Raw genomic sequence first — 12,417 nt, forward strand, 5'->3', positions numbered from 1 at the left:
ATACCATAACTGATTTTCATGTTTGTTGTTGAAGAGCTTGATTTATAAAATGGGGTTTTCCAGGCAATTGTTATTGATGACCTATGCTCAGGATTGGTCATCAATGGTTGATCAGTTGGGGTCCACTGTTCAGGACCCCCGCTGCTTGGGTGCCCGCTGTCAGTGCCAAGACACACGGGGTATAAAGCAGAATGCTCCGACCCTGTGTAGTGGCCGGCGCTGGTAATTGGAGGTGGAGCTCCCATTAAAATCAGTGACAGTTATGACTTCAATTACCAGTGCAGCCATTACACATCTGTTTCCTCTCCATACCCCATGTGTTGTGGCTCTGAGAGCGGGCATCTCATTAGCTGATTAGTCGGGGTTCTGAGCAACGAATCCCAGCTAATCAACTATTGATGACCTATCTTGAGAATAGGTCATCAATAACAATTGCGTGGTAAAAAGAAAAACTTTAAACCATCTCTATATCAAATTATATTTGTAGGACACGGAAAAGTACAATGCCTGGAAATCCTACAATTACCCTTCATTTCTTGATGTCCTGGAAGAGTTTACGTCTCTTGAAGTACCTACTACATTTTTGTTGACTCAGTTACCACCACTTAAGGCCAGGTACTACTCTATAAGCTCCTCCAATGACATGACTCCTGGAGAGATTCACCTCACCATTGGGGTTGTGAACTACAGAACGAAAGGTTAGTAAATTATAAGTCAAGATTTGAGGCAATAAAAACCAGTTCTGCAAAACTTTCTGCAATATTATTTGTGGTTTTATTACTATTATATAAGACACAGCTCTGGTCTGATAACTGTACTGTAGGGGCTCCTGTCCACGGGCGGTTGGACCCCGCATGCAGGATTCCCGTAGCACAGTTCGACCTGATGCCCAGCCGGTGGCCCCAGCTTACCTGTCCGGCGTCTCTTCTCTGTCCTGCGGATGTGCCAGCCTATGCTCTGAAATCCCGCTCCGTAATCCGCAATGCAAATCTGTCTATGGACAGGAGCCCTAAGTGTATGTTCACTGTGTGGATCCACGGTATAGATGTGCATAGCTACAGTTTCTGTTACGGCTTTTAGGCCGGTTTCACACAACCGTACGCACATGAACGAGGTTTTTGAGGTAGATTTGCGTGCATATCGACACATAGTACTGGCTATGGACATTCAGCTCAGAATGGGTGAGGACAACGTTCCATTATACAGAGAATAACCTGTATTTGCTGAGACTGGAACACCCCTTTAACATGAATGTAAAAACGAGCCACTTTTTTCTGTCATTGTTAATATGAGCTGCGGACTGCTTTAGTCTCATACTTGTGGGGATATCTGCTGAATATTTGTAATGAGCTTAAAGGGAACCGGGCAGATGCTTTTTTCACTCAATGGGTTCTCCATTCCAGCGCTGTGCCCCCAAGAAATAAGTGCGCACACACAGCGTGACTCTTTTCAGACGGCTATTTGCGTGGCCTCTCTCATTCATCTCTATAGGGCTCAAAAGTGCTGACAGGTTCCCTTTAATTAAAAGTTGCATGAAAAAAAGGAGTATCATGGGAATCCTAGAATGGTAGAGTTGGAAGGGACCTCCAGAGTCATCTGGTCCAACTCCCTGCTCAGTGCAGGATTTAGTTACTTTCTATGGGAGATGACTTACAAATGCCTGTATGAGAAAATATATAGTATTACAGAACTCTCCCCATACTAAAATTATTTTGGTAAAAAATGTAAATCTTCGGTTTGTCATTTGTTCATCATTTTAAAGGAAATTTGTTTTATTTATAGGAGGCGATGGTCCACTTCACCACGGGGTATGCAGTACGTGGTTTAATAATATCAGTGTCAATGAAATGGTTCCTTGTTTTATACGGAGGTATGGAAAGTATAGAGCAGTTTATCATCTTCAACCAATCTTCGATTTAATATGGTTTTACATAAGAGCAGAATCAGTATTAGTGCGATCAACAGTGGAAGTCTAATGGTGACTGACAGACCGCCCCCCCCCCTCCCACTACAACTGGCTCTGATGCTGGCTATTCAAAGGGATATTTCCAAAATAGTTTTTTATCACCTAATCATAGGGTAGGTGATAAAAGACTGATCAGTGGGGGTTCTACCGCTGAGACCTCACTTAATCCCTGAGAACGGCAGTCCCTTGATCTTCACATTGGGGCTGATGGAAATAGCTAGATACTGTTCGGCTATCTCCGACAGTCCCAGTGAGGATGAATGGAGCTGCACAGCACATGCTTGACCACTGCTCCATTCAATCTCCTGCTCAATGATGGGAGTGTAGTGAGGAGAGAAGGACACAGCACAAAAGTTCTTGGGAGTCTCCGTGGTAAGACCCATGGAGATCAGACTTTTAAAGTCAATTTTGAGAATACCCATTTAACCTCTTGAAAACCCTCCAAAATATTTATATATTTCTACTGACTTGCAGAGTAAAGTTATATGTTAATTTTATGGCATGGGTATTGATTTTTTTCTGTATGTGTGTTCAGCCCCTAATTGATCTTTTTAATGGTTCTATTAAAAAATACAACTCTACAATGATGCAAAAATAAAGTTATGGCATTTGGAATGCAATGTAGTCATTCGAATAAATACATAAATTAGGCACTATTAGGTGAACTTCACACGGGCAAATCATGGCCTGATATCACCCTTGCCATCAATGTGAAATCCCCGAAGGTGCGAGGTGTTTTCATGTTGTGCGAGGTGTTTGCGAGAGCACGCACAAGATAGGACATGCCGCAATTTGATTTCCACATCACATCACATCTTGGTGCCATGCGGCAAAAAAATTGCTCATGTGTATGACCCCATTCAAAATAATGGCGGGATTTCTCACCCGTGTGAAGCCGGCCTTATAGTAGAATCAGCGTTTGACCAAAAATTCTAAGTACAATGCTACAGAATATTGCTCTATGTTTCAAATATACAATAGCAAGCTATATGATCCATTCAATGTATGTAGAATTAATTAAGATTATCACCAATCACCCATTATGTAATGTATTTGTGGCTTTTATTTCCGTTTTTGTTTTTCAGCACAAACACGTTCCATCTCCCAGCAAACCCCTTGTCACCATGTATTCTCATTGGTCCAGGAACTGGAATCGCTCCATTCCGAGCTTTCTGGCAGCAGAGATTGCATGACGTGGAGAAAGGTATGAGAAATGGGCGAAGCTCTAAATGCATCAGTAGAATATAAAGGGACCTAGATTGATCATTTTTTTAAATTAAGGGGCTTGTCTGATTGCATGTTCCTTTTTTTTTTTTAAGTGAGCAAATAAAAAAGAAAACAATTGTTTTAATATGAAAAACACTTTATATTGGACAACTACTCGCTGTAATTTAGCTGTTGGGTACGAACATGACACAATATATAAAATGTTTGGATATGTAATTCGGAATTGCCATTTAGTAGCTGTGCCAAACTGACACTCAAGATTCAGGAACAGTGATTCACTGAGAACCATGAATAATCCATGAACATTATTAGCAGGAGGCATAGAAATAAAAAAATACATATAGGACTGTACACCTGATGCACTGAAACACTGACAGTGCATCAGGTCTGGCTGGGAACGGGCGAGGTGTGAAGGGGAGAAGCCGTCTGCAATACAGAACAGCTTCTCCTTACACAGCATCGGGGGATAGAGGAGCAGAGGGAGGAGGCTACTAAACACAACGCTGGGGGACAGACCAAGGGGGCACAGACAGGAGCAAGTATGTTTGTGAAAATCACTAAAATAAATAAAAAGATTTTATTAATAAACTGTTATGTAGAACAGTTATACCTGCACTAGAAAGAACAGTGCAGGTACAGCTGGAATTCCCTCTTAGCTAGCTGAAGACTGATTTCTCAGCACAGCTTTCCCCTAGCTGCACAGCTGAAGATGGAGTTTTGTACAAAAAATGTACAGAATAAGCTAATAAAACATTGCAAAAACGCTTATAATCGCCTATCCTGAACCTTTTAGAAAAAAGAATTTAAGTGCAGCTACTCTAAATATTAGCTTGTTGGCAAAATGTAAAATACCCCATAACTTCTCTGTCTGTCTGTGAATTACATTCAGACTACTGTTAATTTAACTGCTAGCAGGTAGATAGAAAAGTCATAAGAATTTGCGGATTTCAATTGATCCCACTGCTAATGTGAGCCAGTCTCATACTACCGTGATATTATAGAATTACTGTTTTGGCTATTCTGTAATATTTTCTCCAAAACAGATCTTTCTTTTTGTTGTAATTTGGTATTATAGTTGTTATTATCCAACACAGATCTTATGTGCTAATGATTATGTCGTACACTTGAAAATTCAGGTAAGAAAGTTGGCTCCATGACATTGCTGGCCGGCTGCCAGCACCCGGATGTTGATGAAATCTATAAAGATGAGAAGGAATACATAAAAAGAAAAGGTGTTGTACAAGACGTGTTCACTGCTTACTCTCGACTAGCTGGGCAAGCAAAGGTGAGATATATTATTTATATCCCACAAACCTAATATTAATACCATGCATAGTTGCCATTAACTCCTTGCTTTTTCATTTAAAGTAAACTGTACCGAATTGTACTTGTCTCAAACATCTATACACTAAAAGACTTATCCAGGGACAAATTTTCTTTCAAAGTGGCCAGCCTGCTGTAAAAAATAAATAGACTATTGATGACCTGTCCTCAGGTAGGATTCAATAGTTGATCAGTAGGGATACTGAGCGTCGGACCCTGCTTTTCAGCTGTTTGAATAGGTTGTTGCACTTGAATAAGCACAGCAACCTCTTATCATGCATGTGTTGTCACTTTCATCTGTCACCTGACCTGATCTACAATATCAGGCATAGCCACTACACGGCATTGTGCCTGGTTTGAACTGAAATTACAGTGGTTCTCACTTAAGCACCGCTATTCCTTCAATCAGCCGATCGGCAGGTATTCCAAGTAGTGGCCTCCGAGACTATTGATGTCCTGAGGATAAGTCGTCAATAGTGTAGTCTGAGAAAACCTGTTAAATCAAAGCAACCTTCTGGCTTTTGAACAAAATTCTGTCCCAGGACCAGTGTCTTACTGGTGCTTTATCTTCTCCTCCTGGCCCTTTATTCAACCAGTTCCATTTTTCAAGTGGCCAAGATGGCCGTCACCAGCTTTAGACTTGAAGAGCACCTGTAGTGTGTTAGTAGTGTTGGCACTACCAATGCACTGTAGCTGCTCTGTGAAAGTAGCCATGATGGTCGCTCAAAAATGAAGCACCAAATTAGCAGAATGGAGAGGCCAGGAAGAGCAGATAAAGTATCAATAAAGATGCCCCTCCAGCCCCAGGGCAGAATCTTGTTCCAAAACTAAAGTGTCGCTTTAAATGAATAGATTTTAATCCCATTACTGACAATAAGAGTTGATGGCTTGAGGTCCCAGCGGTAGCACCACACCGAGCCACCTATGCCACATCCAGATCTGTCAGACATACTTTGTTCACAGTGGGCCACCTGTTTAAATATGTGTATTATGTTTCATCATATATTTGCATTATCTTAGTACTTTTTCATTATATCAGTGTATTAAGCATTATAAAGTAGTTGTCATAGCTGGTTTCAATTATGTGAAAATGTACAGTTGTGCTTTTTAATATGAATTTCTTCCCTATTTATTATGCACAGATGTACGTTCAGCACATTCTAAAAAAGAATCTTGAAGATGAAGTGTTCAGGATTCTGTGTGAAGAAGATGGCCATGTGTATGTGTGTGGGCAAATTGAGATGGCCAGAGATGTGGCTACAACAATTAAACTGATTATTGCAAAGAAGAAGGGTATGAATGCCGAGGAAGTGGAGCAATGGCTGACCCAGATAAAGGTATATTACACGTTAATGGGGGACGTGTCCTTCACTTACAATGAGCCAAAAGAAAATGCAGAAGAAAGTACACTATTAGGGCTCAGTCAGACCAACGTTTTTTTGCGAGTCTTCGGTCTGTGAAGCCGGCACTGTACTAAAGCATTTTCTTCTGGCATGGGATTTAAAAATCCCCGCCAGAAGAAAACTCTGCCTCTGATTGGCTGAGTGCTGTGACCAATCAGAGGCAGCATTCAGAAGACGCGCCCGACCCTGGACAGCGCCACTAGGCGATGTATTAATTTTTTTTCTTTTCCTTCATCTAGGGATTATTTTTAGGGAAGGGCTTGTATTTCAAGTCCTTCCCCGAAAATCACTGCCAGCATCTCACTGCTTTCAATGGAGCCGGCTGTAGCGCCGCCTCCGTTGAATTCAATGCGATAGCATTGCAATCCTCTACAATGGCTGGTGACAGCTATGGCAGGGGATTTTTTAACCCCCGCCGGGTGTCCCCTCATCACTGAACAATGTGACAGCGCTGTCACAGTGTTCACTGATGAGGGGACCTTTCTGGATCAGCTGCGCTTCTACAAGCACAGCTGCTCCAGGGAACGGAGCATATGCACAGACCTTTGGTCAAGCACATTTTGCTCATCTGTGGAGCGCATTTTTTTGTGTGCATAAATGCACGCAAAAAAACACTCATCTGACTGGACCCTTATGCTGTATATATAAAGACATGCTGAAAGTCATGGGATAGAGGTATGAAAATTGATTGTGAAGTGGCGAGACCTCAGGTGATGGCTTAGGAACGCTCACACCTGTAGGTGTTATCTTGTAAGAGATGTTGAACACTCAGAGCATGCTCATGTTAAGGCCATGTGAATTACCAGAGTTCGAACAAGGCATAATAGTGGGTGCCAGACGGATGGGACATTCCATTTCCAAAGTTGTACGGCCATTTAAAATCTTCTATGCACAATGTCGCATGTGTTGTGGGAAAACACCCGCCCATGGGTGCCAAATGATGAGGAACTCTGGCTAGAATGTGAACAGGCAAGTGATTCTAGCAGAAATCACATCCATGTTCAACACAAGGGGCCCCACAACATATACCACAGATCAGAACAGCTTTCCTTAGCTTCTATGGGATATAGGAGCAGAAGACCCACCAAAGTGCCACTATTAACACCATGACACAAGACACAGTGCCTCACCTTGGCTTGTGAGGTTGCTGATTGGACCCTAGAGGACTGGCAACAAGTGGCATGGTCCAATGAGTCATGGAGCCAGCTGTTTGGGCTGATGGTAGGTTTCGTGTGTGGCACAGACCCCATGCAGCCATAGACCTAGTTATCAACAAGGCACAGTGCAGGCTGGTAGTTACATACTTGTGTGGGGTGTGTTTTCATGGCATGAGTTGGGTCCAGTGGTCGACCTAAACATGTCATTGACAAGTTACTGCTGCGTTATTGCTTTGTGCCCATTTGTAGACCTTCTTGGACTTAATGAGATATTCCCGCAGGATAATGCACGGTGTCATTGGGCCCAAATTGTCCAGAATTGGTTCGAGAAGCATTTTGGGGAGTTCTTACAGATAATGTGGCTTGCACGTTCGCCCGACTTGAGCCTAATTGAGCATTTATCGGATGTGGTGGAGAGGTCCATTTTCGCCCGAGAGCCTGAGCCTACAAATACCACAAAGTTGTGGGTAGTATCAGATGTCATGGCTCAACATCCCTCCAAATGTCTTCTCTCCACTTTAGGAATTGCTGCACTTTACAGGACTAGAGGGGGCCCTATATGATATTAGTTTCTGTCCCATGACTTTTGGCATGTCCTTGTAGATTTAGATATCAGTATTACCAACTTTACTATAATTGCAGTATTGAATACCAAGACAATTTAGTTACTTACTATCTACTTTTTTCCCAGCATCACAATCTTATGTCTATAAGTATTTCTAATTTTAGTGAAATATAATAGATTTCCTACAAACTGTATTTACAGCATGAAGAATAAGAACAGAGAGAGAGAGGAACAGAGAGGGGGGGGGACTATTATTCTTTCACACTCTGTTCTCCCTTAAAAGGGTTTTCTGGGCAATAACTATTTCCTCAGGAAAGATCATCAATAGTTAATCACCGGGGACCTGCAGCTCGGGATCCCCGGCAATCAGCTGATCATCTGGCCTGTTGTCAGTGCATTGGGGCCAGACATCCTCGATGTGAGCGAAAGTGCTAGAGCTAGCTTAACTCACATTCAAATCAATGGGAGCTGAAGCCTTCTATTACACCACTGTGTACAACTCCAGTATTGTAATGCTGTAAGTGTAAAAACCACTTCAGCTCTCATTGATTTTAATGGGAGTGAAGCCAGCTATGGCACTTCTGCTACCTGTCCCCGATGACGATATCTGGCTTCTCTGCACTTAACTAGGACCTATTGATGACCTATTCTGAGGATAGGTCAGACTCATTTATAGTTTTTACCCAGAAAGCACCTTTAAGCCCCTGAGGATTAAAATCAGATCATTAGTATCTCTTTTAAAACGGATTTGGTATAGTTGTCTTGGCTCAAACCATTAGAATAGTGTGGACAGAGCCTTAAAGATTAGTCACCTCTCTCTTACATTCATACTGTAAATATTTGTAGGAAACATTATATTTCACTATTAGAAAGGACATTTTTTATAGTTGGAAACAGGTAGCGCAGTTCACATATTAATGTGATCTAACTATATATAAAGGGGGGGGGGGACTTGTTATTTGTATAGTGCTAACTTATCCTCCAGCGCTTTCAGGTAATTTTCACTTATTACCCCCCACCAAGCTGTGTACTAATTTTACTGACCTTGGAAGGGTGGAAGGCTAAGTTAACCTTGAGCTGGCTACCTGAACCGTGCGGGGATTGAACTCGCAACCTTCAGGTCATGAGTGAGGACTGCATACTGCTGCCTTAACACTGTTTTTTTGTGTTAGTGGATGAAAACTGTGAATACTAGGGATGCCTCATATGCCAACCACTGGAGATGACAAAGATGACAGTAGTAGGATATGGACACTAACCATCTAGCCAGAATTGACCACTGCATCAAAATACTATATGACATGACATGATGCACATAGGACATTCTGCATATCCAAAATACACAAGCTCTGTATGAGTCACAATCCACTATTATTTGATACAAGTGTGATGTTTAGTATACAGTACTTACCCCACAAGGACTTATCTAACAAAGTGTAAGGAGAATTTATGCGCTTATGAAGGAGAAGACAATCCCAGATCTCATGTAGAAGTCTGGGCCCCTAGGAGAAATACAAATCACACCAGCCTGTTGAGGTATCAAATGATTTCTAATGTATTCAAAGTTGCATGTGGTTTATATACCATAAATGACATCACAGGAAAAGTACATACCTCCAAGATTAATATGAATACATGATAGGGTACAACTAAAATGTTTAACATAAACCTGAAACCGTTATGATTTCAGTGAGAAGGAGGGGGGGGGGGGGTCTGGGAGAAAAGGTTTTGTTTAACCCCTTCACTACTTATACTAGCAGAATGCTATATCTTCCTAGTCTATAATCTAATAGCAAAAACAATTAACCTATACATTGATCTACAATTTTCTTAACATGAAGTACATAACAATGACAATTATCATCTTTTACAGCATGATATGCGTTATCATGAAGATATATTTGGGACAACAGGGGCAACAAATAAGCCAGAACAGCCCCAGGATGTAACCTCGGGGATGTATCGCTGCCATGAATTGGTTTGAACTCTTTCAAAATGCAGACTACTGCTATATGATCAAGGCGTTATTTCTTCCACCCATTGTACATCAAAACGCGGACAAGTATAAAAGGAACCAATTCAAATCTGGAAGGCAAATTCCTTTGGGATTATGTTGAAGCAATATACTTCCTTCATGGACAGTATGTGGATTGGGACACAAGAAACGAACAAATTAACTGTTATCAAAATGTTTTCATATTTTATTATTCAATATTGGCAATATCACTTACTTCTATACACAAGGCTGTTTAAACGTATTCTAAGTTACATAAGATGTATTTCATTTATAACTGGAGCAATAGAATTCGGAACCATCCAGACGTGTGAAGACTCTACAGATGACCGGTCGCCGGTGGATCTTGACCCTCCATGATGACTATTCCCACTTGTTAACCCTTTCCAATCCACTGTCTGACGTCTGAAGACATTCTGATTGAAGTTTGTACATCTCCGATGTCAGTAGACGTCCGGCAGGGTATTCTTACTGTATATTACTGGCCGCTCTCTTTTCGGGGGCCTCTCCAACATGTCCCACACTGCAGTACTAGCTCTAGCCAGCAGACGGCGCCATTGTTTAATGGCATAAAGAGAAAGCCCCTAGGAAACCCTGAATCCAAAATTGGATTGCAAAGGGTTAAAACATTGCAGCACTAGCCTGAACATCAGACTTGGCATTACAACAGCATGTCTAGAGGAGGAAAAATCCAGATTTTGCAGTCAGACTTATGTGTGCGCAATTGTACAATGATTTTATAGAATTGCTACTTGTGATTGGCTTTGTAATAAGCGTCACTCTTTACATACTGTAGGTCTTGTGTTCACAAGCAGTTGATACATTTCATCTCTGTACGGCCAGTTTCAGATAAGCGTATTGTAATATGTCCGTAATTCGGATCCGTATTGCGGCCGTGTTACAGTTGACATTGCATTGTGTCATCTGTATTTCAGCACTATTTGATCAGTACTTGCCTCCATATATTTTATTTTCTACTGGGCAAATACTGATCTCTATTTACCCAATATAGAAGCAAATATGGGAAAGTCATGCTGCGTTTTTAAAAAAACAGCTGTGAAAATTACGGTTCTATGAATAGATTTACATTAGCTCCATATTAGGTTCTGCAAAACACGGACCAAATACGGAGCGAATATACACTCGTCTGACAGCAGCCTAATACATTGAACAAATAGAGGTTTTATCATATTTTATGATAGAACAATGCTTTTATAGTTGATTTAAGCATTATTGTAGAGATTTTATGTATTCTAACAGTTTTGGTTTAAAGTTATGGCTTTTGCCGCTTTGGCACTTGTTACTTTTTTTCTTATGGTTTTTAAGAGTCTAAATATGTACTTAACCCCTTAGTGACCAAGCCTGTTTACGCCTTAATGACCAGGCCAAATTTTGCAAATCTGACACGTGTCACTTTAGCATGGAAAAAGACCAGAAATGTTTTGCATATCCAAGCGATTCTGACATTGTTTTATCGCCACATGTTGTACTTCATTTAGGTGGAAAAAAAAGACCGATAGAATTTGTGTTTATTTATTAAAAGCGCCAAAATTGGGAAAATTTTGAAAAAATCGTCATTTTTTCACATTTCCAACTGCAATATCTCAAATATGTGCAAACATAATATAGAAATTTTTGCTAAGATTTATATTTCCATCCGTTTACTTTATTTTGGGCGCACATTGGAAAAACTTTCGTTTTTTTTTAACCATTTAGGAGACGTACAAATGTAACATTACTTTTCAGCATTTTGAGGAACACTTTGTTTTCCTACACCAATCCAAGATTGGAAAGGCTCATAGGAGTCAAAATGATAGATACCCCCACAAGTGACCCCATTTTAAAAACTACACCCTTTAACGTATTCACTGAGGGGTGTCAGGAGTATTTTAACCCCACAGTTTTTTTTCAGGAGTCAATGCAATTTAGAAGAGAAAAACAAAAATTTCATATTTTTGCAAATATGTCATTTTAAAGACAGGACTTTTTTCTATAGTACACATGAAAATTAGGATTTGCACCCCAGAATGGATACCCCTGTTTGTCCCGTGCTCAGAAACATACCCATTGTGGCCCTAATCTTACGTTTGGATGCACAATGGGGCCCAAAATGAAAGGAGCAATCGGTGGCTTTCGGAACAGAAATTTTGCTTGAAGGAGATTTAGGCCCCATTGCCCACTTGTAGAGCCATTGAGTGACCAAAAGTATGGAGAACCCCCACAAGTGACCCCATTTTGAAAAGTAGACCCCTTAACGAATTTAACTAGGGGTAGGATGACTTTTTTGACTTCACAGTTTTTGAATGAATCTAAGCCAAGCCGAAGGAAAAAAATTACAATTTTCATTTTTTTGGTAATTCTGTCATTTTAAAAGCAGTTTTTTTGTACAGCACATATATGAATGAAGACTTGCACCCCAAAATGGATACCCCTGTTTCTCCCGTGCTCAGAAACATACCCATTGTGGCCCTAATCATATGTCTGGATGCACAATGGGGCACAAAATGAAAGGAGCAACCGGTGGCTTTCGGAACAGAAATTTTGCTTGAAGGAGATTTAGTCCCCATTGCCCACTTGTAGAGCCCTTGAGTGACCAAAACGATGGAGAACGCCCACAAGTGACCCCATTTTGAAAAGTAGACCCCTTAACGAATTTATCTAGGGGTATAATGACTTTTTTGACTTCACAGTTTTTGAATGAATCTAAGCCAAGCAGAAGGAAAAAATTACGATTTTCATTTTTTTGGCAATTGTGTCAATTT

At 40.8% G+C, this 12,417-nt stretch overlaps 1 protein-coding gene across 1 annotated transcript in view; it reads left to right on the forward strand.

The window, feature by feature from the left end:
* The window catches only part of LOC136624968 (nitric oxide synthase, inducible-like), a 54,223-nt gene extending 44,598 nt beyond the window's left edge, over positions 1 to 9,625 (forward strand). The window contains exons 21-26 of the mRNA XM_066598900.1: positions 488 to 698; positions 1,783 to 1,870; positions 3,052 to 3,170; positions 4,330 to 4,478; positions 5,659 to 5,853; positions 9,515 to 9,625. Coding sequence (XP_066454997.1) covers positions 488 to 698; positions 1,783 to 1,870; positions 3,052 to 3,170; positions 4,330 to 4,478; positions 5,659 to 5,853; positions 9,515 to 9,625 — 873 coding nt within the window. The remainder of the gene's footprint in view (positions 1 to 487; positions 699 to 1,782; positions 1,871 to 3,051; positions 3,171 to 4,329; positions 4,479 to 5,658; positions 5,854 to 9,514) is intronic.
* The last annotated feature ends 2,792 nt before the right edge of the window (positions 9,626 to 12,417 follow it).

Source organism: Eleutherodactylus coqui, chromosome 4, assembly GCF_035609145.1.
Source record: "Eleutherodactylus coqui strain aEleCoq1 chromosome 4, aEleCoq1.hap1, whole genome shotgun sequence".
In the NCBI taxonomy this organism is placed as follows: Eukaryota; Metazoa; Chordata; class Amphibia; order Anura; family Eleutherodactylidae; genus Eleutherodactylus; species Eleutherodactylus coqui.